The following is a 26,516-nucleotide window of genomic DNA, read 5'->3' as shown; positions in this document are numbered from 1 at the left end:
GATATTGCATGCGATTTTAAAAAAAAGTAGCGGCAAATCACATGGATCACATGCGTCACCGACAGGATGCGCAGGCTGAATCTCACATCGCCAGATATTATGTGCTGCATATAATATCTAATTGCATGCGCGATTGATATTATTGATTCCTCCATTAAGAACGTTACCAGAAATTGCCTCTAGACACAACATAGGGACCTTTGATGTTGGATTCCAGTGGGGACAAATTAAAGCTCTGTGAGAAAGAGGATGTACAGTACACACTAAAGGGGGTAAGGATGACATCCTACCTTTGTGGAGCGAGTTTGTGCAAGGAGATTTTTATTGCAGATAAATTAAAGGACAACATTGTGTGTGGTGTGTGCTCTCAGCCTTCCTCTCCCTCATACAATGTTGACATTTTGGGTACTTATGTAATATCTGGGCTCCTGTTTTTCTTATGAGACCGCGTCCCCTCGCCACGCTTCGGGCACGGTGGCTCGCCACACTATATAAAATCAACTCCATGCGTTGTTGGATAGTAGGGGTATGAAAAAATGGGGTGCATTTAACATGGGAGCCCAGTTAATACATAAGTACCAAATTTTGATCTGTTTAGTGTAATATATTGAGCGGTCTCGGTCCCGGCAACTCACCCGTCTAGGCCTGAAGACACTGTGTAGAACGTTGCAGATTGCGTCCTGCTCACCGCCAGGCAGATGGAGTGGAGCGACTACAGCGGTGCACCTTCTCCGCTGTCACTCACAAGCAGACTAGCTGCGGCGGCTTGTGCTCATTGCTGCTCCCCCCGCCGAATACTGTGCAATCCAGGCTCACAGCGGTATACGGAGAACGGAACAGCACACTTACTCCACTGCTGCCGCCAATAATATACAGCTACTTGTATCTGCAATAAAAATGTATCCCGGATGCGAGACGCCAATGCACTGTGTTAACACTGCCATATACCGATAGGGTTAGAATAGCAGTCCAATACACACACTGTTAACCCACAAACTCTGAAGGGAGACACACTCTGGGGCCCCACGTTGTGAGGATTCTTCATCCTTTTTATTCGTCATTGTTTCGTTTCATGTGTATGTCTTGTTTTATATTTCAAAGTTTTTATAGATAATTAAATAAAAGTTAAATTTTATTACTCTTTAGGTGCACCACACAGTGACATTCTTTTCTCTTCTGTGTGCTGGTTTTGGAAAAACCAATCCAGATCCAAAACACGCCGGGCGGTTCAGATCCAAAACACGAAGTGGCCGATACACACCCCTTGAATTTACCTACAATTATCAATCCCCTATAGAAATGTTCAAGTAGTCCCCTCTAATGCTGCCCATACACTTGTGAGATATTTCATGCAATCATTCGATTTCGACCACATGTGGCCGATAAATCAAATTATTGTATGCATTTTTAAAGGGACATTCGACGTGATGCGCGGGCACGCCGGTCGAATGTCGGGTCTCAAGATCTTATGTGCTGCACATAATATCTATCGAATTGCAGGAGCAATCGCATGTGGTTTTTAACCACGCAGATGGGGGGCGGAGGGAACGCTTTTTCATCGGCATGGGGATGGGGAGAGGGGCCGGAGGGACAACTGGGAGACAGTGGGCAGCGTTATGTAGCGCTAGCGGGTGTCTGTCAGCAGTGGTGGCAGAAGTGTTTAAAACACTGGGCAGCCCTCTGATTGTCTGAGCTATCTCAGCCATTCAGAGGGCTGCACAATGTTTAAATACTTCTGCCGCCACCGCTGACCTCCGCCGCCTGCTAGTGCTACTGTGGTGGCAGAATTTTTAAACACTGGGCAGCCCTCTGATTGGCTGAGCTATCTCAGCCAATCACTGGGCAGCCCTCTGACTGAGCAATCTCAGCCAATCAGAGGGCTGCCCAGTGTGTAAACATTTCTGCCGCTACCGCTGACTGACCCCCGCTGCCCGTTAGCGCTACATAACGCCGCCCACTGCCCGCCCTCTTCCAGCACCCGATGTGCCATCTCAAGATGGCATGCGACAGTGGGTGCTGCAAAGGGGGCCATCGATCGGGTTCGATGGACATCGCACTGCGATGTTGCATCGAATCCGATCACACATATGTATGGGCAGCATTACTACTATATGAATGTATGCTAACGCACAGCATTGCTACTGTCTGTGCTCAGCTGCAATGTGCTGAAACGTATCCTTGCACTTGTTATAAATAAAGGATAATAAATAAATAAGAGCACGTGACCTGACAACTAAGCATGACGTTATTACTGTGTCGGGTGTATGGCCAGGCCCCTCAGCAGGTTGCATTGCGGAAGGCATTTTCTTAGAAACTTCTTCAAAGTTTATCAGCCTGGGATAGGTAGCAGCAGGTAGCCCAGTGCTGAGGCTCATGCCCAACGCCAGAGCGCTCCCTACCGCACACACATACAGGAGCTGAGAGGGGGGCCACAGCCTCCGGTGGGCAAGAGTTGCTGCCGTTGCCCACCCCCTGTGTGCCAGGCACAGATAGTGCGGCGCTGCCAGTGCATGAGTGCAGCAGTAACGCTACAGCTTCCCCCGACCCCTCCGGCCGGAATGGGAGTGGCTGTGCGTCAGGCTCCTCCCATCACTCTCACTGCGGCCTCCTCTAGCCTCATCCTCCGGCTGAGGCCTGTGTGACATCCCGGCCCCTCACCGGCTGCCTCCTCTACGCTCTCAGCCTGCTAGGCCATTTTCTTCCGGACATTTCCTGCTCCTTCGCTCCAGCGCCTCGGCCCGTGCTAATTATGGAGTAAGGGGAAGATGGCGGGCGGCCGAGGGAGCCGCTTTCTGGAAGGTGAGAGTTGGGCCTGGTGTCTGTGTGTGCTGTGTCTGGCTCTGTCCCTTGCTGTGTCTGTATGCGCTGCTGCTACATTGTTTGCATGGATCCCTGTGAGCTGTATGATGTGTAGAGTTATCCTGATACACTGGCTGCAGTATATCCTCTGCTATAGTGCAGTGTGCTGTATTTTGTGTTACTACTGCAGCTTGCACTACACTCTATTGTCTCTCTGGGGTTTTGCAGCTTAGTGTATTGTATGTCTTTCGTGCTGCCCAGCTGTGCGCTGTGTTGCGCGCCTGCCTATCTGTGCGCTGTGTTGCGCGCCTGCCCAGCTGTGCTGAGCACCTGCCCAGCTGTGCGCTGTGTTGCGCGCCTGCCCAGCTGTGCGCTGTGTTGCGCGCCTGCCCAGCTGTGCGCTGTTGCGCGCCTGCCCAGCTGTGCGCTGTGTTGCGCGCCTGCCCAGCCGTAGAACTGTGTTGCGCGCCTGCCCAGCCGTAGAACTGTGTTGCGCGCCTGCCCAGCCGTAGAACTGTGTTGCGCGCCTGCCCAGCCGTAGAACTGTGTTGCGCGCCTGCCCAGCCGTAGAACTGTGTTGCGCGCCTGCCCAGCTGTAGAACTGAGAAGTGATATAGTGCAACATATTCCACTGGCTATATGTGGGTTATGCAAAGTGTGACACTCCAGCTACTAAAGAACTGTGAGGGCACTCTTGAATGTATGGTTCCGCAGTGCCTGGAGTGTTGGCCTTTGCCTAACCCTGGTCTAGCCGTTAATACTGGTAGCACGTTGGATATCGGAAATGGCTGTCAACTGTTGTATACTGTTTTGTTTGAAATAGAAATTCTGTAACACATTTTCTAAAATTTACTTTTGGTCTTGAATAGATACATTGTTCAAATCACTCTCCTCTCATGTATTTGACAGGTGTAAGGAGATGTAATGGAAGCTCACTTGCTCTCTATATGGAGAGATGGTTGTGCTTTGCAAATGGCATTCTTGCTGAAGCTGTTGACCGAAACATAGGGGTAGTTGTATGAAGTAGTGATAATGGAGTAGAAGTGAGCCCATGGCAACCAATCAGCTGCTCTGTATAATTTAATATTACGCAAATTATAGATGTTACTTCAGTGCTGATTGCTTGTCATGGGCCACTACTCCTCTTGCTCATTTCTCCTCCCTTATCACTGCTTCATACATCTACCCAGTCAGGGAAATTAATGCATGTAATATCATCTTCTTTGCTAAAATGGCTTTGTGTACCACACAGGCGTCTCTCTGTAGAAGCAAATTGGTGTTTAAAAAACATCTTTGAGCATCAACGCCCATACACACTGGGCAATTTTTAGCTAATGCAGCTCAGTTTTGTCGTTTGAGCGACTGTCAGCTCAAAAGCCGTCCAGTGTGTACGGGCCAGCAATGGTCGCTGATGCGCGCTCACCCATCATCCCCGGTGTATGGCTTTATAAAGCGTCCCCATGGAACATAGCTTAGTTAGGCAAAAATCTGAATTGAATCAATAGAAATTAGTGTTAGTTGCTGCCTGCTTATGGGTTGACATCCTTTCATTAATTGAATTGCTCTGGCTATTCAACCTCATGACTCATGGCAAATTGAAACTTTCCCTGAATCTGGTACAATTGATGCCTTATTTTAAGTTGTTTTTGGAGAGTTGTCTGCTCTACAAACTTACGTTTGTGTATGCTTGTATTTTATATTAATAAAAAATGAATTGAATAAAGTGTTCTCTTTTTGGATTTGTAGAGGGCTATTGTATGTTTTGTAATATAATCTGTTCTCTATCATGTATGTATAGTACAGATACTGTAATAATTAGTTAATATTAGGGTTGTTTTTTTGCAATATTATGCTGTGAAACATTTTGAGAAAACATTTACAGTTCTGCAAGATAAACATCATCATATAGCGTTAAAATAAAGTCTATTGTAAAATATTCCTACTTTGTGTTTTATTTAATTGCAGAAATGTATTGCCATATTTGGGACAATTTGCACCTGTGTGATAAATACTGCATCTTGTTAAAACATGCAGATGATGTTTTAGGGTTCATTGTTGCCAATATAGCTTTCATTTTGTTTTTATTTTAGTTATACTAGTTTCTAAGCTATAATGCCGCCCATACAAGTCCCGATACGGGCGTGCGTTCCGTGCTTAACTAGCATGCATCACATCGCATTGCATTCCCTTTGCATGCGTTGTGCATGCAATGCAATGAAAACTAAGTACAAAAAGTATACTTTTTGTACTGTGTGATGAGGTGCCGCGGGAGCGCGCACCTCAAAGCACGCATCGCAGCGTGTATGGGCTCCTTAAGATTTATCCATGCTGTTTCTGACAGTCTGGCTCTGCTTTGTTTTAGCTTTGGAAACATCACAGTCCAAGAAAGATGCAGGTTTTAGGAATAACTGGAGTTGTGGAAACCCAGAAGAAAGTGATGTTGAAAAAGAGTAAGTATAGTTCTGTGAGTTATGAGACTAGTATTTATGGTGAATTGTAATGGGGGTACTTGTGTAGTTTCACGACGGCAGGCTACACTACGTTTTCAGCGTAGGCTAAGCTATGTTGTCAGTGTAGCCCCACGGCTGCCTAGCGTAGTCAGCATAGTGTTTCCATCAGGCAGCGTAGTCACGGTACTATCGGGAGCTACAGTTCTGTCCCTGGCAAGCTTAGAGACCGCCTCTCAGACAGTGCCGGTAACCACCAGATCCCCTTTGCTGGTGGGCGCCGTCAGAGGCGATCCATCTGTCAGAGATGTACGAGCGTCTCAGATGCTTGTGCGTCTCAGTAATTCTTGGGGCAGCCACCCGAAGCATGGCGAGCCGACGTGGTACGCGTCCTCCCGAACTGTTCATACCCCTACTATCCACGTTGGCGTGGAGTTGATGTTATAAGGTGTGGCAAGCCCGAAGTGTGGCGAACGGACGCAGATTACTTGACGTTTATTCCACGTCCCCTCGCGGGGCTCGCCATGCTTTGGGCTCGGTGGCTTGCTGCGCTTGCCACACTTTATAAAATCAACTCCACGCCGACGTGGATAGTGGGGGTATGAACAGGTCGGGAGAAGGCGTACCATGTCCTCACGCGGGGCTTGCTACGCTCGCCGCGCTTTGGGCAGATGTAGATAGTGGGGGTATTTCAGGAACACATTCACACCTGTCATGTCAGTCATGTTAAAATGGTCAATGGTTCACACAGAATGTAATAAGCGCTAACTACGTAAGCTCCGGCTAGCCACGAACGGGCGTTAACACAACGCTGATACTGACAGGGCCGCTGGCCGCGGGAACACTATGCTGATTCTGACAGGGACGCTACACTGACTACGTAACTGCCGCCGTGAAACTACACCAGTACCTAACAGAGTAGCATATGACATTTCTGTTTATTGCTGGATTATTATTTTTCCCAGTATATAAAGGTATACATTCTGTATGTGTTTTTTTTTTCATGGCAGACCACCTCTAAATTCTGTTGCAAATCGTGTCACAAAAGTATGTTGAAATTATCGCTTCCCTATTTTTGTAGCTCCAGGACCTATTCAATTCAGAACGCTGCTATGGCAGAGTTTTTGGGCCAGATTCTCTAAGCTTCAAAAGTGATAAAATAGACAGTGATAAGCAGCCAGCCAATCAGCTCCTGCCTGACATTTTTCAAACACAGTCTGTGACATGGCAGGTAGGAGCTGATTGGCTGGCTGTTTATCACTCTCCATTTTCTCACTTTTGAAGCTTAGAGAATCTGGCCCTTTATCTGTGAGAACAGTCATTCTCTGACTTAAGTGCCCTGCCACATTGCTGTTTATGCCTGGCTCGTTCTCAAAACAGCATCACAGATCTATTTTTGTAGGATTTCGGCTCACACCACAGGATGACTGTGATCAGAAGTGATCAAATGTTGGGCAAAGCAGCACTGAAGTGCTGAATTGAATAGGTCTGGGAGATGCTACCGGTGCTATTCCACTCGATCTAGTTATATAGTTAAAGGATCAAATTCCATCTAGAACAGGCATGTCCAAACTGTGGCCCTCCAGATGTTTTGAAACTACACATCCCAGCATGCCTTGCCATAGTTTCTTTTACGATCCCCATGGCAGCCATAACACTGGGATATCCTCCCTTCTCCTAGTTCAGACAGAATGTTTTTCAGGGACCGCCCACCTTGGGTATAATAGCCTCCTCCTCCCTCTCCTCTGTGTCTTTTCTTTCTGTCTCCGTTAGTTAGACAGTACAGGGTATTTTATTTGTTTGAGAGGGTGCCTCAGAATCAGCCTCAGCTGATGGGTAGCTGCCCGGGAAGAAGAGGAGCTGAGAGGAGTGTGGACTGGGTCCTGCCGTACAGCTAAGTATACCTGCCTAGAAAAACAGCTGCCAGCATAGCAACGCCGTTTGGTACCTGTAGTGCGCCGGCGCGCGCGCAGGTAGGAAGACGGCGGGGGTCTCTTGCGGGGTCCAGGCAGGAGCTGTGTCAGAGGCGCAGCAGCGTCTGGAGGTGGCTGGCTTACAGCAGTCATAGCGGCAGTAGGACTTATAGCAAACGCCGCAGGCAGAAGGGGCGGAAGCACGCTGTTGCCGCACTTTCGCCCAGCGTGCTCACAGGTGCACGGGCTAAAACATCCCCCGGGTACTCGGCTGGATGTATTGGTTCCACATGGCTATGCGTTGAGCGGCCAGAGAGGAGAGCGCAGGGTTAAAGCGCGCTATTTAAACCTGTATTGCCAGCAGACTGTCACTCGTTTCAGGAGTCTGCTAGGCTGGTCAGAGATGGATCTACCTTCTTCCCCTAAGCCTGCTGATGCCCAATTGAGGTAACCCTGGTTTTATGGGCATTAGGTTGTTTATTTAAGCTTAGATAGTAATTATCCTTTTTATTATAGTGTGCCTTCTTCACCGGTGCCTAAAAAGAGGACTGCTAAGAAGAAGGTTGTTTCTTGTACCTGCATGACCTGTGATATGCTATTCTCATCTGTGGACAAAGCCACAGTGTGTGGAAAATGCTTGCAAGCTCAGTCAAAAATCACTAAACAAGTGGAACAGACGGATGTATTAAAAAACTTGATGGAATGGATGAAAAATTCATTTGTATCCAAGGAAGAGTTTGTACAAAGTCAAAATCCTAAAAGATCCAGAGAGCAAGCAGACTTATCACAAGAAGTAGATGATTATCTAGCTGAAGTCGTAGAAAAAGAGGACTCTGAGGATGAACCTGGGGAAATTGAGGATTCCAGGTCATTTAATTTGGAGATAGTAGAGAATTTGCTAAAGAAGATTTACAAGGCAATGAACTTTAAGGAGCCAGTGGACACGGAGGAGGATAATCCATTGTTCCAAGACAAACCTAAAAAGAACAGGTGCTTCCCAGTACATAAGATGATTAGGGACTTGATAACCAAAGAGTGGTCTAACATTGATAAAAGAACAGGAACAAATAATAGATTAGAAAGAATGTATCCATATAAGGATGAGGAGCTCCTCAATTGGTGTCTGGTCCCTAAAGTTGATGGTGCGGTAGCCGAGATTGTATCCAAAACCACAATCCCAGTAGAAGATGGCGCAACGTTTAGGGATCCTATGGACAGAAAGATGGAGAACGCTTTACGCAAGATACATGCTACAGCTGCTACATCTCTCAAGGCGAGTGTGGCTACAGCTTCGGTGGTGAGAGCGCTTAGGCTGTGGTCGACTAACTTGCATACGGACGTTGAGGAGCGTATTTCAAAACAATACTTGATTAAGAGTGTGGAGATCATGCAAAAGGGCATAGAATATTTATGCGAATCCTCTCTAGATACAGTCTCATTGGCAGCAAAAACTATGGCAGCGGGCGTTTCGGCAAGGCGAGCCTTATGGCTGAAGCCATGGAGTGCAGACGCAGGGTCTAAGAATAGACTGATTACGCTCCCATTTGAAGGTACCTACTTGTTTGGGTCTAAACTGGACAGTATGATCCAGAAACTGTCTGGGGGGAAATCAACCAGGCTACCCCAAGACAAAAGAAATAAATTCCCTATTCCGAATGTCGGCAAACAGGGTTATAGAGATGCAAAGAGCTACAGGCCGGGGCGGCCGTTCTTCAGAAGAGGCAGCGCCAGTACATCCAGACAAACCTTCCGCCAGTCCTTTCGGAGAGGGGGAAGGTCATGACTGTCCACTGAAGGTGGGAGCAAGATTGTTGAGGTTTGCGGAGATCTGGAGAGAGACCATAAGGGACAGATGGGTCCTGGACATTGTCGACAACGGGTACAGGATAGAATTTATGAAGGTACCCTATTGCAACAGATTCCTGGTCTCAAAGACTCCGAAAGACCTAAGACAGAGGAAAGAGCTACTATTGAAGATCCAGCAGTTGCTGGAAATAGAAGCTATAGAAACAGTACCAGAATCTCAAAGGAAGAAAGGGTTCTACTCGAACCTGTTTTTAGTGAAAAAGAGCACAGGTGGCTTCAGGACCATTTTGGATCTGAGGGACCTCAACACATGGGTAAAGACTCTGAAATTCCGCATGGAATGTGTGAGATCGATCATGATGGGGTTGAAGAAAGGCGAGTTCTTAGCGTCAATAGACTTGCGAGATGCCTACTACCATGTGCCAGTGTGTCATCGAGACAGGAGATTTCTCTGATTTTCGGTAATGGGGAATCACTTCCAATTTACATGCATTCCCTTTGGCCTCAAGACATCGCCCAGAGTATTCACGAAGGTGTTGGTAACCCTAATGGCGGAACTGAGACAACAGGAGATCCAGATCTGGCCATACCTGGACGACCTTCTGGTGACAGGAGAATCCAAGGAAAGGGTGCAAAAAGACATCGAGACAACCATCAATTTCCTTCAGAGACACGGATGGGTGGTCAATCTAGAGAAAAGCCAGCTGGTCCCGTGTCAAAAGATACAGTTTCTAGGTTTGAGAATAGACACCGGAAAGTTCACAGTAGCCTTATCAGTGGAGAGGTGCGTAAGAATCCATCACTTAGCAAAGTCACTGTTTCTAAAGAAGAGATCTCCTTTGTGTCAGGTGTTCCAGCTACTGGGCATGATGGCATCGTGCATCCAGATAATACCGTGGGCCCAATGGAGAATGAGAGCTCTCCAGTGGCAGTTTCTTCACTATTCAAGAGACAAAAACAGCGAAAGGCAACTTGTGTCCCTACAAGACAAGACGAAGAGGTCACTGCTGTGGTGGACAAGGGGTCTGGAGGCAAAGTACACAAACCTGGAAAACCCGGAATACCTAATTCTGACAACAGACGCGAGTATGTTGGGCTGGGGTGCTCACCTTCAATCAAAGTCTGTTCAAGGAACCTGGTCGACAGAAGAGAGTCAGAGATCCTCCAATGTGAGGGAGTTACTGGCGGTCTGGAGATCGATAGAGAGGCTGTCCCAAGTCATTCAAGGTTCGCACCTGAGGATCATGTCAGACAACAAGACTGTAGTTTCATACTTAAACCACCAGGGGGGCACAAGAGCATGGAGACTGATGAAGGTCTCAGAGGAAATTCTGGCTTGGGCAGAGGCGAATCTTCAGTCAATATCAGCGGTATACATTCCAGGATCGGAAAATATACTAGCAGACTTCCTAAGTCGCAAGGAGGTGCTTCCCGGAGAATGGGAGTTAAGCAAGACAACATTCAACTCAATTGTGACAAGATTCGGTCTCCCAGAGATAGATCTCATGGCGACGTTTGGCAACAGAAAGGTGAAAAACTTCTGCTCCAAATTCTATCACCCACAAGCCCTAGCTATGGATGCTTTTTCGATAAAATGGAGATTCAGGCTGGGATATGTGTTTCCCCCCATACCAATGATAAGCAAGGTTCTGAAGAAAGTAGCAGAAGACAGGGTGGAGGTGATTATCGTCCTGCCGGACTGGCCCAGAAGACCGTGGTTCTCAAAGGTACTCAACATGAGGATACAAGAGCCCTGGAGTATACCAGTACAGACCAACCTGCTGACGCAAGGGCCAATCTGTCATCCAGATCCAGCTATATTTTCCTTAAAGGTGTGGAAATTGAGCGGAAGGTTCTGAAGAGGTACAATCTATCCAACCAAGTAGTGGGGATGATTCTGGAAGCCAGGAAGAAAGTGTCATCGTTAGTCTACTATAAAACTTGGCTTAAATTCCTAAGCTGGGGAAGCTTTAAGGAAGAATTCCACGAAATACCAACTTCAAAAGTGCTACAGTTCCTGATGGACGGCTTCAAGATGGGCCTAGCAACAGCTACGATTAAGTCACAAATCTCAGCTCTAAGTATTCTTCTGGACCGTAGTCTGGCGGAGGAGAAGATGGTCAAGAGATTCTCTAGAGCCATGAGAAAGATGCGTCCACCTGTAAGATCTCTAGTAGCTCCCTGGGATTTGAACCTAGTATTACAAATTCTGGCTAAAGAACCGTTCGAACCTTTATCAGAAATTCCGATGAAGTTCCTGGTGTGGAAGGTGGTATTTCTCATTGCAGTAACATCGGCAAGAAGGATTGGAGAACTCCAGGCCTTATGGATTGAAGAACCCTACTTAGTCATCTTTCCAGACAGGGTAGTTTTAAGAACAAACCCGAACTTCCTTCCAAAGGTGATATCTTCTTTCCACCTGAGCCAAGATATAATATTGCCGAGTTTCTTCCCAGAACCAGAGAATGAGGAGCAAGAGACTTTGCATATGCTAGACTTGGTGCGAGCTATATCCACGTACAAGGAGAGAACGGCTAGCATAAGGAAGACAAACCATTTATTCATTATTCCAGAGGGTCCGAGGAAAGGCTTATGTCCAGCCAAACAGACCATCTCTAGATGGGTCAGAGAAGTGATAATCTACGCCTATCAACATGAGGATAAAGTAGTACCTTCTATCATAAAGGCACACTCTACTAGGGCAATCTCAACGTCATGGGCTAAGAAGGCCAAAGCGTCGGTGAAGGACATTTGCCTTGCGGCAACATGGTCGTCGCCCCATACGTTCTCGAAGCAGTATGCCCTGGATATAACAACTGCCCACTTTGGGAACCATGTGTTAAATGAAGCTCTGTCAGTGAAAGCTAACTGATGAGAGTAATAAATCTTAACTGCATATATCATGGTCTCCCTCCCATTTTTTTGTAAGCTTGGGTATGTCCCAGTGTTATGGCTGCCATGGGGATCGTAAAAGAAAAGTGCGAATTATAACTCACCGATAATTCCTTTTCTTGTTAGAGATCCCATGGCAGCCATCTAGATCCCTCCCAGATATATGTGTTTTTCAGAAACCGATGGAAACGGAGACAAACGAAAGACACAGAGGAGAGGGAGGAGGAGGCTATTATACCCAAGGTGGGCGGTCCCTGAAAAACATTCTGTCTGAACTAGGAGAAGGGAGGATATCCCAGTGTTATGGCTGCCATGGGATCTCTAACAAGAAAAGGAATTATCGGTGAGTTATAATTCGCACTTTTTAGCACTCCCTAATAACAAAACTGGGGCAAGGAATGATGGGACTTGTAGTTTCACAACAGCTGGAGGGCCATAGTTCGGACATGCCTGATCTAGAACATTTGTGTATCTTTAAAATAGTATGTTTTTAAGCATGTATCGTTTCATACAATATTGTGAAAAGAGATAAGAATACCTGTTTGGCAGACAAAAATGGCGGCCAGACAGATAGCTGCCACAAACTCTAATATCTCATCATCTCCTACATTTTGACTGTCTGTAAATACCCTGTTTTGTTGTTTCACTGTCCCCTATGTAAAACGCAACGGAATATGCTGCGCTATATAAGAAACTGTTAATAAATAAATAAATAAATAATAAATGTCATGTTATTAAAGAGGGAGACGAAACAGGGCCGGTGCTAGGAGGTTCGGCGCCCTCCTGCAAACTATAAATTTTCGCCCACCCAAACTTTACAAAGGGAGGGGTGTGGCCACACAATAATGCTCCGCCTCTAAATTACACTACACAGTAGCACAATCTTATTCACCTAACACAGCACCAGTGCCGTAACTAGCCATTTTGGTGCCGTGTGTGAAAAAAACAGGGACAGTGCGCGCCGAAGGCGCACGCAAAATTGTAGAAGCGTGGCTTCTCGGGGAATTGGCGTGGTCGCATAAAAGTACCAATAACACCATAATCCCCATAACACATTATGCTTCACACCTCAAAGCCCATAACACATTATAGTAACCACACACAGTAATGCACATTATTCGTAATGCCACACATCATGATGCCCCTTGCACAATATGCAGAACACCATAATGCCCATTACACATTATGCCACGCACTGTAATTCCCCTTACATAATATGCCATGCACTATAATGCCCATATGACATTGACACACATTATGCTACACATAATGCCCCGAGTACTCCTGCATATGCCCACTATTGTAGCGTTGCTTATTCATAACACCCACACCAGTTGCGAAAAGTAGTTGCTCTGCTTACAAGTAGTGCCCACACCAGTTGCCGACAGTAGTAGCGCTGCGTAACCATATACCCACTCCAGATGCTGACAGTAGTACCTCTGCTTATACATAACACCCACACCAGTTGCCAAAAGTAGTTGCTCTGCTTATACACATGCACACACCAGTTTCCTGAAAGTAGTACCTCTGCTTATACGTAGTGCCCACACCAGTTGCCGACAGTAGTAGCACTGTGTAACCATATGCCCACACCAGTTGCCGACATAAGTTATGCTGCCTCTACCAGTTGCCGACAGTAGTACCGCTGCCTACACACGTGCCCACACCAGTTGCCGACATTAGTAGCGCTGCCTATACATGTGCCCACACCAGTTGCCGACATTAGTAGTGCTGCCTCTACCCGTGCCCACACCAGTTGCCGACATTAGTAGTGCTGCCTCTACACGTGCCCACACCAGTTGCCGACATTAGTAGCGCTGCATATAGACGTGCCCTCACCAGTTGCTGACATTAGCAGCACTGCCTATACATGTGCCCACACCAGTTGCCGACATTATTAGTGCTGCCTCTACACGTGCCCACACCAGTTGCCGACATTAGTAGTGCTGCCTCTACACGTGCCCACACCAGTTGCCGACAGTAGTACCGCTGCCTACACACGTGCTCACACCAGTTGCCGACATTAGTAGCGCTGCATATAGACGTGCCCACACCAGTTGCTGACAGTAGTGCTGCCTATACACGTGCCCACACCAGTTGCCGACGTTAGTATTGCTGGATAAGCAAGGTACACACTAGATGATATTTTGAATGTTCATATTATACAATGTGTGTGCTCAGAGGCTGACTATGTCACTCCTGCTCATCGTCAGCGACATCCCCCATTGTCTGTACATTCAGTACAAAGGAGGACATCGCAAGTGAGGCATTCTGCTGTAGTTGTGAACACACACACCAATAGTGTGTACCCAGTGCTGTAGTTGGGTACACACACCAGTAGCGTGTACCCAGTGCTGTAGTTGGGTACACACACCAGTAGTGTGTACCCAGTATTAGATTGACTATAGAAAGCATTGCTGTAGAGATACTTGAGGGGGTATTCCACTGTGCTGGATTGTTTGCCAGGCGAAAAATCTGTATTTTTCTAGTTTTTTTGGGTGACTGTTCAATCTACATGCAGAAAAACCAGCACCGGTTAAAATCACGTGAATCAGCAAATTTGCTGAGAATCCATGTGTTTTGCCATTTGGCCATTTCCACCCGTTATTGTGGCATGGTGATTTCACCAAACGAAAAAAAATGGGACGTCATGGACGAATAGCTGAAAAAACTGCCCGTGGGCGAATCATTACCCCTTCCCCGCTTGGAGTAAAATTGGCTAGTACATTAATTAACCGGACAATCAGCTACCTATCATTTAGCTGGGTATACATTTGGCTGTTTTTTCCCTAAATGGTATGCACAATAATGATATCATTAACAATATTTTTATGCTTTATTTTTAGTAAGTATTCAATCTCTGCCGCTATTTCCAACAGGGAAAATAGCGGCAGGCATCTATTCAATGCTGGCTGTTGGCCCCGTTTTGGCGAGAACGGACGTGGATTGTCAAGATCACTGCTGTATCTAGACAATCCAACGCCGTTTATGCGGCCACACCCCTTTTTCGCCACCTGACGATAAACAAGCGAGCGGGCCTAGAACAGGTCAAGGTCATGACTGTAGATATAGGGTGAATTGACTACCCCCATTTATAGTTTGCACAGGGAATTGAGGCCAGTTCAAGGGAAATTAACACTATTGTTCATAGATAATATCGTCTCTGTACCCGACTTTAAAGGAACTGATTGGTTAGTTCTTTATTGCTCTCAATTTTCTCTGTCGAACCTTTGATAAATACCCCCTTACATATGAATGAGCCGCTCATTACATATGTGCATATGTAATGGTCAGCTCGTTACCTATGCACTGCGCTCTTGTAGCTACTGCCTGAGTCCTATATACCGGTTCAGAGTCATTCACACTGCATGAAAAACAGCTTTGAACCGTGTAGGACTCATTATTTGTAACCGGTAAATGCAGACTCGGGGGGGGGGGGTAAGTGTACTGTATTACTATTATGGACCAGGCACCGAATTCTACTGTTTAAATGATTGGAGTGCCGCCCTGTTACCCAATCCCTTATGTGATATTTCTGGTTGCGCAGGACTGTGGCTTATGTGCAGCACTTTAAGGCTAAGGAACAATAATTATGATACACTTGCAAGGTTATGCGAATAAGTGGCAGTTGGTTCAATATTAGTAGAGCTAGCATAGTGTCATGCCCACTTGTGTTTAAAATATTTATGTATTTACAGATTTGCCAATGGAACCCATACATTTCTGAGTGTAGGTACTCCTACACAAAGGAGTACCCACACCCAGAAATGTATGGGTTCCATTGGCAAGTGAACACACCAGTTCACTTATATTCTGATTCAATATGCGATAAAGACATACAATATGCACGATAACAATAGCATTAATGATGATGTTGTGCATATCGTCCAGTGTGTACTAACTATGGGCACTTCCGTGGGTCTTTATCTACCTCCTTTCTCTGTAAATGCAGTCTTATTTTGCATATGTTGTTTATAACTAGATTCATATTGTTCAGTGTGTATTAAAGATAGGTACATTTTTCATAAAAGATGGTCAGTGGTAAAGCAAACTCTTTATCTTTGACTTCATCTTTATCTTTTGAAATTAAGGGGGTTATTTGGTTCACTCTTTCTGACAAATTCCTTCTTAGATGGACCAAACCATGTGCACTACAGGGGGGCAGATGTAAAATGTGCAGAGAGAATTAGATTTGGGTGGGGTTTTACTTCAAAGTGAGATCTATATTGCAGTGTAGAAATAAAGCAGTCAGTATTTTCCCTGCACAGAAACAAAATAACTAACCCAAATCTAATTATCTCTGCACATTTTACATCTGTCCCCCTGCACTGCACATGATTTTTTCCATCTAAGAAGGAATTTTGTCAGAAAGAGTAAACCAAAATAAGGCCCTAAGTGTGTATGCTCTATATTGTTAATTCTGTAGTTTCATGGTGTTCAAGGGAAATTGTTAATGATCTTGTTGGCTGCCTTTATCACATAGTGTGTATGCAGCTTAAGATGGCAATTTCAATTGTTTTGCACACCTCCTGCTGGTCGTCTTTACGAATAGTTGCCCGATTTTAAATAATTAAGTTGTTTCTCCATTCAGGAACTTGTTGGTATTGATGCTGCTGAAAGCACCCTCTTTAGACTGGTTAGCTAAACCCATCAAATAAGTGGTCAGGCATTTCAGGAGGCTTCAAGAAGACTTGTCCCCAATGGCTAAAGGTGCCTGAACGGAATATCAATTGATGTGCTCCGTCAGGCGCCCATACGTATAGATGCATATAGAATTTTTTTTTAACTTGCACTACGTGTGTGTGTGTGTGTGTGTATATATCCCAATGCCATCACATGGACTCTTACCATGATATGTGGCCAAAGAAATCCATTCTGCTTGAATGTTGACGTTCATAAGCTCAAAGTTCTGTATTGTGCACTAGCACCATAACCAATGTAGTCAACATGCTCCAATTTTGGTAATAGTTTTGCAGTGTTTCATACCTACCATAATGAAGACCTGCACAGTTGCCTCTACATGATCACGGGTAATACGTATAAAACACAGACTCACAGTTTATAGTGTCACAATCAACTTGCCTAAAATATAAAACAATGGGTGGAGTGCCCCGGAAGAATCCTTGAATTGCGTCCCGAGACACAAATGAATAATTTTCTGCAAAATCTAGTAACGCAATAGCTTCTATTTCTAGTCAAATGGTTTCTTTCACCTGACATAGATATTCAGCCTGTGACTTTGCTGTATACAGAAGGGCTGTTGCATCATCAACAGCACTACAAATAACTTCACACAATTGTTCCACAGTACTAGCGATTGTAGACTATTAACTTTGGTCAGTGTGGACCCACTGCTTACAAACCGTTGTCATCTATGTCGCCATCATGAGAAGTTTTTCCCAAAGTGATTCTAGACCTAAGCATTTGTCACATCGATGACATTTTTGAGACTGAACAAACAATGATTTCAGTTACTGTAAGTCTTTGTAATCCATCTTTATTAGTAGTACAGCAAGGGGGGGGGGGGGGCGCAAGTTTCACAAAACACACACACACACACACACACACACACAATGGAAGCTTGCATTTGGGATGGTAACTAGTCATTTTCTGGGAGTGTCAGGACAAACTCCAACATTCTCAGGGAGGGTGTGTGACGCCCGCTCTGGCCTTGGTCACCCTGATTTTATTGCACAGTTGTGGAATGGTCAGAGTTATTCACACTTGGTGATTGAGTTGCGTATGGATTCGCAGATAGCCTGCAATCAGCGATCAGTTTGTAGGTCACTTGCAGATGGGGTGCGATTTCACTCTGGCAGGCGTCTATTTGCTTGATGTCCTCAGATCTGATTGCAGGGTTCTCAAAAGGATCAAAACCATGTGAACTGCAAATGGAATATGTGCAGAGAGAGTTAGAGTTGAGTGAGTTATTTTGTTTCTGTGCAGGATAACTGTCTGCTTTATTTTACACTACAATTTAGATTTAAGTGAAAGCACCCAACCCAAATCTAACTTTTGGTGCACATGGTTTTGCCTGTTTTGAAAACAAATTTGCCCTGCAATCAGGTCTGAATTAGGCCCTGAATCAGGCCCAGAATGCATACCTCTAGCAGAAGCACTGAAGGCCCATACACACTGGGCGACTTTGAGCTGAAAGTCACTCAAAACAGCAGGTTTGAGTGGCTTTCAGCTCAAAGCCGCCCAGTGTGTATGGCCCGGCGATGAGCGGTGAGAGCTGCTGTGCGCTTCCGCAACATCGCCGGGAAAGCCGTTCATCTGCTGGTTATACCAGCAGATGAACGGCTTTGAGGATGGCTTGCTGCTGTGTGCTGGGGTGCAGCGTACCCAGGGAGGTGCTTAAAGTACTATTTTTTTTTCTCTATTTTTTTGGGTGCATGGCCACATTCCTGTGATAGGCCACACCCCTAGAGAAGTATCTGGGCCCGACCAGGCCCTGCATGTGCGGACCACCATTATTCATTATTCATTATTATTATTATTATTATTATTATTATTCATTTTATTATTAGTTAAAAGTCTGGACACCAGGGATGGATCTAGGGGCCCTGTGGTTGCTACTCACCAAGTGGTATCAGAATGGGGGAGACAGACGACAGGGGAAGGTAGATGCTTGCCTTTTCAAACATGGCAGAGTGTTGGGTGAGCACTTCCCTGTGATGTTGCTATGGGCAACCAATCTGATCCTGTCTTTTGTTCTAGAGCAGGGGTCTTCAACCCATGGCCCGCGGGCCACGAGTGGCCCGCCGAGTTGTTTTTACTGGCCCGCCAGTTAATGCCATATAAATGAAAAAAAAAGCTGTTTAAAAAAAAAAACCTTCCACGCTAGTCCCTTAGCAGTGGGACGCGGTGGAGGTGGATGTGCTGGCTGGGGTGGGCGGGACTGTGTGCGGACATGCGCATTGTGTATTTCCTGGCGCCCCGCACTCATCCCACCAGCGCCCTTTCAGAGAAGACAGCTGGGAGTGACAGCCGCCAGCCTCTGACGCCACGCACCCCGCCGCCATCCTCTGGCGCCGCGCACCCATCCCTGCCTGCTCCTTTCAAGTGAAGACAGCCGCCGCCGCCAGCAGCAGCCCTCTGATGGAGCCCTCTGCCAGGGACACTAAGATTAAGACAGGTATCTTAGGGAAGGGTGAAGCCGGCTCGCTAACGCGGTGCTGATTAGGGGGGGTGGGCTCTCTGCAATGTTTTTTTTGCTGACTATGGGGGGGGGAGTGAGATGGCTGCCTTTTGCAATGTTGTGCTGGACATGGGGTGGGGGGTGGCTGTTCTGAAATGTGGTGCTGACTATGGGGATGGTGCTGACTATGGGGGAGTTGGGACTGGCAGTGCAATGTGGCCCTGTGTATGGGGAGGCTGCTGACTATGGGGGAGGGGGGCTGGCAGTGCAATGTGGTGCTGACTAAGGGAGGGCTGGCAGGCTGTCCAATGTGTTGACTATGGAGGGCAATACTAGGGCATTTTGTGTGGGACACTACTGGTGGCATTTTATGTGGGACATTACTGGTGGCATTTTATGTGTGACACTACTGGTGGCATTTTGTGAGAGGCACTGCTGGGGGCATCATATGCATAAGCAGGAGTATTAGGGGCCTTATAGTGCAAGGTGCCATGGGCATCATAGTGTGAAGCATAATGTGCAATGGGCATCATGGTGTGAGGCATAATGTGCAATGGGCATCATGGTGTGTGGCATAATGTGCAATGGGCATCATGGTGTGAGGCATAATGTGCAATGGGCATCATGGTGTGTGGCATAATGTGCAATGGACATCATGGTGTGTGGCATAATGTGTAATGGGCATCATGGTGTGTGGCATAATGTGCAATATTGGCATCATGGTGTGTGGCATAATGTGCAATGGGCATCACGGTGTGTGGCATATTGTGCAATGGGCATCACGGTGTGTGGCATAATGTGTAATGGGCATCATGGTGTAATGGGCCTTCATGTTTATACAGTATGTCACTGTGCGGCCTTTAGACAGCCAAGTTAAGCGTGGAAGGACAACAACAATTTCTGCGGTAACCAATGTCTGGTCATGCAGGTTGCAAAAGTGAGGTGTCAGGTAATTGTTTTCATGCTTTTTCACTCTTATAATTAGACCACGCTCCTTATAATTAGACCACACCCCTTTTGGGAGCGCGCGCCTAAGGCGCGCGCAATTTCTTCAATACCAAATTATGTGTGTGGGGCTGCATTTTTATTCTGTTCGCACTGGGACCCTAATTGTTTAGAAATAGCCCTGGTGCAGACTATATATTGGGGGCAGGGTTTATGTGTATGGACAGCTGTGCCAACTATCTATGCGGGGGCTGTTCTGTCTATCTATTAAGAGCTGTACTAAATACCACAGTAGAGCTTAGTGGCCCTCGGGCTTTGTTGAATTTTTTAATGTGGCCCACACTGTCTTCAAGGTTGAAGACCCCTGTTCTAGAGGGTGCTAAATAAGTAGATTCTGATTGGTTGCCCATAGCAACATCACATGTGAAGTATAATACACATTTTTGTAAATTTCCCCCTCAGATAGATAGAAAGTACAGAAGATGAGAGGAAAGAGCTCATCTGCATTGAGGGGGAAGAGGAGGCTAGTACCATATGCAAAGTTAGCATCGCTTGTGGGAGTCCAGGCTTTGTGTGTTTGTTTGTGTCCTTCTGTCTGTCAGTGGAGCCAGTCAGTGGCTCCACAGGTGAGGATCAGGGTTATGCTTCTATTATATAGGATTGTAATCCTTTATATGCTGCTACAAGAGTTCTGAAGCACCTAACAAAGAACATAAACCAACAGAACAAGAAAAAACAATGTCGGACAAATACATCAAAATAATCATTGCTGCATCAACTGACGTAACGCTGAAATAAGTTGTTAGACGTACGTGGGAGCGTGGATTGTTAACAATATTGAGCATACACACTAGGTAACGTTTTAAATGACATTGCTCAGAAGGGCTTTTATGTAAAGACCCATACACACTAGAAGATATTGGCATCAATATTGTTCAGATATGCCAGTATCTTCTAGTGTGTATGCCTAATACGCGCCGTTAACGGTATTAAGGTCGGCTGAACATGCAGCTCAATACCCCAATATCATTCAGTACCGGCTGGTTTCCAAAATACAGGGACCCCTACTCCTTTTGTTCCCCATATTTTAGGAACCAACACTATTCCAAGAGCCCGGTGCTGTTTTTTTCTCCCCGGTATTTAAGAAACCAGGACTGTCACAGAGAGCCTGGGGCTGGTCATGCTCTTGGGTGGGGTACTCCACAGCATTTCTTTTTTACATTTATTTATTTATTTATTTTTCTATTATTTAAACGCAAGGATTTTAAAATGACTTAAGGCCCATACACACTAGTAGACTTTCATTTCAAAAGACTTTGCCAAAATCTTTGATAGATATATCTTTCACCAAAGTAGTGCGTACACACTAGACTATTTTCCTCAAAGAGCGAGAGATTTTCAGGAGGCGAAAGACTTTGCTGAAAATCTTTCATATACAAGGCTATTTACATAATGGGCTGGGTTTGAATTCCAAGGGTGGGAGCAGGGTCCATTTTAATCAGTGCATTCCTGTTCTTGGTGCCTGATTCAGAACTGATTGCTGGCAAAATCCCGCCCGTGTGCACGGCAAACATTTTATTTGTAGCCGTGCAGTAGGTAGAAATTCATTCACACCATCATGTCCATTACACATTATACCACATACTAGAACGCCCATTACACAATATGCCACACACCATTGGGTGATGGGCAGTGGGTGATAGTCAGGGCTATTTTTGTGCAGGCTCCAGCAGGAACTGAGGCCCTTATTCTAGTTCACTGTTTCTGACAAAATATTCCTCAGATGGACAAAACCGTGTGCACTGCAGGTGAGGCAGGTGTAAAACCCCACCCAAATCTAATTATCTCTGCACAAGTAACACCTGCCTCACCTGCAGTGCACATGGTTTTGTCCATCTGATGAATATTTTGTCAGAAACAGTGAACTAGAATAAGGGCCTCAGTTCCTGCTGGAGCCTGCACAAAAATAGCCCTGGTGATAGTGATGGATAGCGGGTGACAGCAGTGTAAGGGTGGTGAATGAGGGTGACGGGCAGTGGGTGCTAGTGACAGATAGTGGGTGACAGCAGCATGAGGGTGATGGGCAGTGGGTGATAGCGATGGATAGTGGGTGACAGCAGCATAAGGGCGACATCGGTGTGAGGGTGACGAGCAGTGAGTGATAGTAATGGATAGTGGGTGACAGCAGCATAAGGGTGGTGGGTGAGGGTGACAGCAGCGTGAGGGTGATGGGCAGTGGGTGATGGTGACGGATTGTGGGTGACGGCAGCGTAAGGGTGGCCGGTGATGGTGACGGATAGTGTACTGACTGGGGGGGGGGCACATGCCATCCTGCTACCCGACACAGTCCGCTACTGGAACTTGGGCTCCTAGGATCATGGGGCCCTAATGCAACTGCCCATCAAGCCCTTGCATTAAGATGTCCCTGAATATATACATTGCTGACCTGTGCCAGCAATGTATATATTACTTGCTAATATGTAATCATTGGTGCCCTGTGGCACCAATAATATATACATTGCTGGTCTGTGCCAGCAATGTATATATTACTGGCTTATTAATAACATTGGTGCCAGTAATATATACATTGCTGGCATGTGCCATCAATGTATATATTACTGCATTATAAACATTATTGGTGGCCAGTGGTGCCATCAATATACACATTGCTGGCATGTGCCAGCAATGTATATATTAATGGATTATTAATAACATTGGTGCCCAGTGGTGCCAGTAATATATACATTGCTGACCTGTGCCAGCAATGTATATATTACTGCATTATAAATATCATTGGTGGCCAGTGGTAGCAGAAATATATACATTGCTGGCATGTGCCAGCAATGTATATATTACTGCCTTTAACATTGGTGGTCAGCGGCTGCGTGTGTAAACTATACACACACTATCTGGAGCAGGTAGGATGCGGCCAGTGGGCTGGGGGCGGGGCGTTCGGCTGGGGGGGGCGGGGCGCTCCGACGTGCTGCTGTGTAGCCGGGAGGAGGGGGAGAGGAGGCTGCGCTGCGTGCATATCTGCAGCGGCAGCCTGTGACCGGACAGCGTGGGATCGAGGAGGGGTGAGTATAAGCAGGGGGAGGGAGCGGGCGGTCAGCTGGGCTGAAAGTCTGTGATCTTTCAGCCCGGCTGCCGTACACCTTTAGCGATGATGGCTAAAAAACCAGCCATCATCGCTAGATGTGCTGGTAAAACCAGCAGACTTCCCACCTCGCTAGCGATGATGCGGGAGCGCGCATCATCGCTAGTCGGGGATCTCTGGCCCATACACACTAGGCGATTTTCAGCTGAAAATCGTCAAGTGTGTATGGGCCTTTAAGGTCGCCATACACACACAGATTTACCTTCAGATCTGGCTGGTTGGAACAAAAACATGGTTATGGATGAGAGCAAATGACAGTTGACCATTTGCTTGGAAAACTGACAAACTGTCACTCATCCATAACCAGTGCTATTTTTCAGCAGGAACCAGCAGGAACTCAGTTCCTGAACCTCTAATTAAATATGACATCATCAGGAACTGACAATTTACTTTACATAAGATAAGTTTTATTTTAAAGTCACCTGTGAGTGCCTTTGTTTCTAAATACAATATATACATCTATCTCTCCCTCCCTCTCTCTATTATATATGTTTTTTTTTTATTTAATTGATCCAACCCCAGACCTGGAGTTCCTGAACCTATTTTTCCAGAAAAATAGTACTGTCCATAACCATGTTTTTGTTCCAACCAGCCAGATCTTAAGATAAATCTTACTAGTGTATGGGCACCTTTAGATAGTGATGCCCAGCTTCCCTGTAAAGCCAGCCCATAATTTAAATTTCAAGATTTGATACCCGCCCATTATTTATTTCTTGCTCAGCTCAAGGGAAATTGTTCACCAATATCTTTAATTTTTAATATCTTTTATAAGTGTACTCTTATTATCGTTAAAGATGCACACTCCTGCGCATTGTTAACAAATCTCCACCCCCGACACATTATTCTGTACATGCAGATCTATGTTGACTATCTAGTCAATGATGTATGTGTGTATATGCGCTACATCGTTCTCCCGTGGCACCGCTAATATAGTTAACAATATCGGTGGTGTACCAAGCATCTGAAGGAAAGCATATGATGGAAGATGCTCATCAGAATCAGCTTTAGTGGCCAGGTACACCCTGGCTGTGCAACAGCCAGGGTGGGAGCACGTAAAAAGTGACTGTACAGATATGCGTTAGATGTATCCTGATGAAGGACACTGACATGGGGGACATATTTACTTAGTTGAACAGCACACAGGCAGCCATTCAGCAGCGCCACTTGGTGACCAGCCAGATAGGCAGACAAGTAAAAAAAAAAAAAAAAACCAGAAGAAAACAGTACAGATGTAGAACATGACAGGGGAGACACGGGGTACTTATTTTGGCTAGCAGCACAGATCCTAGGCCGCCATCAGTGGTGCCATCTTGATGTTGCTACTCATAGGCAGCAGTGAAGGGAGAGCCAGTGTGGTAGTGGTGGCCTAGGACCGAAGTTGTGCCCTCTCTGGGCTGAGGTCTACTGCCGATGCTCCCGATTTCTAGAGCGTCCTCCTTGGGGGTCCTCCTGGGCCGCTCTGTTCACCGGGTGGGGGAAGACAGGCTTTCAGCCGGGGCCTGCATGCCAGGAGTCTTCTCCACTGCATAGGCCACCGTGGTCCTCTCCTGTAGGCCAGGATCCTGCGTGTCCGAAGACCTTTGTTGGGGCCGTGGCTGAGGGGTGGGCCAGAGTGTGTGGATGGAGGTGAGGTGGTTCTCCCATGGCCGTTTTTGTCCAAGGGATCCAGTAGGCCAGAGCCCCCCTCTCGCCTACTGGATCCCTTGAACAAAAACGTCCATGGGTGACCGCAGGTGGGACCCGTTGGCCAGATTGCACCCCCCGTGCCGGGGCCATTCGTTGGCTGGCGAGACTCACCGCATCCACCTGGGTGCCGTGGCAGGGATACCGTCAGCCAGCGCTGTCCATCTCCAAGCCAGGGGGACCACGTACATCGTCGGGGGGCATTGCGGCATCCTCATCGCCACTACAGCCATGGGGCCTCTAGGGTAGACAGGCGGCTCACTACCCACTGGAGCGTCTCTTATATGGGGGCTGAAGATGGGAGCTCCACATGCATGCAACCAGCCCCCGCCGGAAGTCATGAGAGCTTATATTCTATGAGGGACATGCAGACAGACAAGGGTGACACTGATGGGGTAGATAGTTGGCATGGGATGGCCAACAGTGCAGCAGAGCATGTGTTTGTGAGGATGCCTTGAAGTCTAATTTATTAAAGGCACCTGGTCTCAATTACCCATGCTGTGCGCTACAATATCCTGATCCATTCTAATATACAACTAAAGGATAATGATATTAGTGTTGTGGCATGAAATGCATTTAGGTACCCAGATAATACTAATAGTTGCACATATTTAAAATTTTTGTTTCATTAATTTATTTTGTTTTGTTTTTATAGCGAGGTAAATTTGCTCAGTATAGATGAAAGTGATGGGGTCAACTCTCCAATTGCTGAACAAAAGGCAAGTCAAGATTATTTCTTTATTTAAATATTTATGCATTTTCATACCAAATGTACTATTCCCATTGATATTTCAAAGTTGCCAAACATACCGTACAGTGCGTCATGGTTGGTTGGTTATTTTAAAAGTAAACTTGTGTGTGTTATTCATCTTATTTATTATGTTAAGTGAATGATCTCTACCAGATGCCTTAAATATTCAGCCGATTAGCCCCAGTGTTACCAAAATCTAATTTTCTTCTACCACAGGACCAATTGAATTTCTCTGTTTTTGAAATAGATTATGCCTATGAATGCAAGCGCTTGGCCATGAACCTTGTTAAGGTTTTGTATTATAGAAAGATATTTGCTTGTATTGGTTAAATTAATATATTGCCTCTTTGCCCCAAATGTTGACACAGTGGACATGGACACAGGTTAAAGTGCACCACGTCCCCTCGCATGGCTCGCTGCGCTTGACATGCTTCGGGCTCTGTGCCTTGCTACGCTCGGCACACTATTTTATTATCACACCAAGCCCTAGTGGATGGTAGGGCATGAAATACCGCCTGTCTGCACATGTCAGCTCAAAAAACAATGAAAATCATCATGTTGACCTACGGACCCTGTCGACCTAGACTCATGTTAACCTTCCTGCATGTCGACTTACACATGTTGACCTAAATGCATGTCGACCTAATGGCATCGACCTATTGACTATTTAACAACTTGCTGGTGACCCAATGACCCTATCCCAAAAAAGATGCGTAGTGATGGGAACACCCCAACCCCACCATCATGGCATCTGGAAACATAAAACCTCTTATCTTAAATAATGCCAGTCCATTCTTTCAAACAATGGGGAAAATGTATTAAGTCTTGAGATAGACCCAAGGGTTATAGTTATAATCAGCTCCTAACTGCCATTGTAAACAGTCTATAACATGATAGTTTTGAGCTGAATGGCTGGACGGGTCTTACTCTTTATTACCCTCACCAGAGTATAGCTTGTATCCTCTAGAATGTCCTAGATAAA

At 46.1% G+C, this 26,516-nt stretch overlaps 1 protein-coding gene across 8 annotated transcripts in view; it reads left to right on the top strand.

Moving 5' to 3' along the window:
- Positions 1–2,502: 2,502 nt before the first annotated feature.
- SENP6 (SUMO specific peptidase 6) overlaps positions 2,503–26,516 on the top strand; it is an 80,691-nt gene continuing 56,677 nt past the window's right edge. For 3 of the 8 annotated variants that reach the window (XM_083177179.1, XM_083177176.1, XM_083177178.1), the window contains exons 1-3: positions 2,504–2,799; positions 5,162–5,249; positions 25,439–25,502. In XM_083177179.1, the coding sequence (XP_083033305.1) occupies positions 2,766–2,799; positions 5,162–5,249; positions 25,439–25,502 (186 nt within the window). In that variant the 5' untranslated portion in view covers positions 2,504–2,765. Of the gene's footprint in view, positions 2,800–5,161; positions 5,250–25,438; positions 25,503–26,516 lie in introns of all 8 variants that reach the window. The other 5 variants (XM_083177181.1, XM_083177180.1, XM_083177175.1 and 2 more) reach the window with 4 other exon arrangements.

This window comes from Crinia signifera, chromosome 3 (genome assembly GCF_055691185.1).
Source record: "Crinia signifera chromosome 3, ASM5569118v1, whole genome shotgun sequence".
In the NCBI taxonomy this organism is placed as follows: domain Eukaryota; kingdom Metazoa; phylum Chordata; class Amphibia; order Anura; family Myobatrachidae; genus Crinia; species Crinia signifera.
Note: the sequence above shows the minus strand (reverse complement) of the source record. Positions and strands in the feature narration are given on the sequence as shown.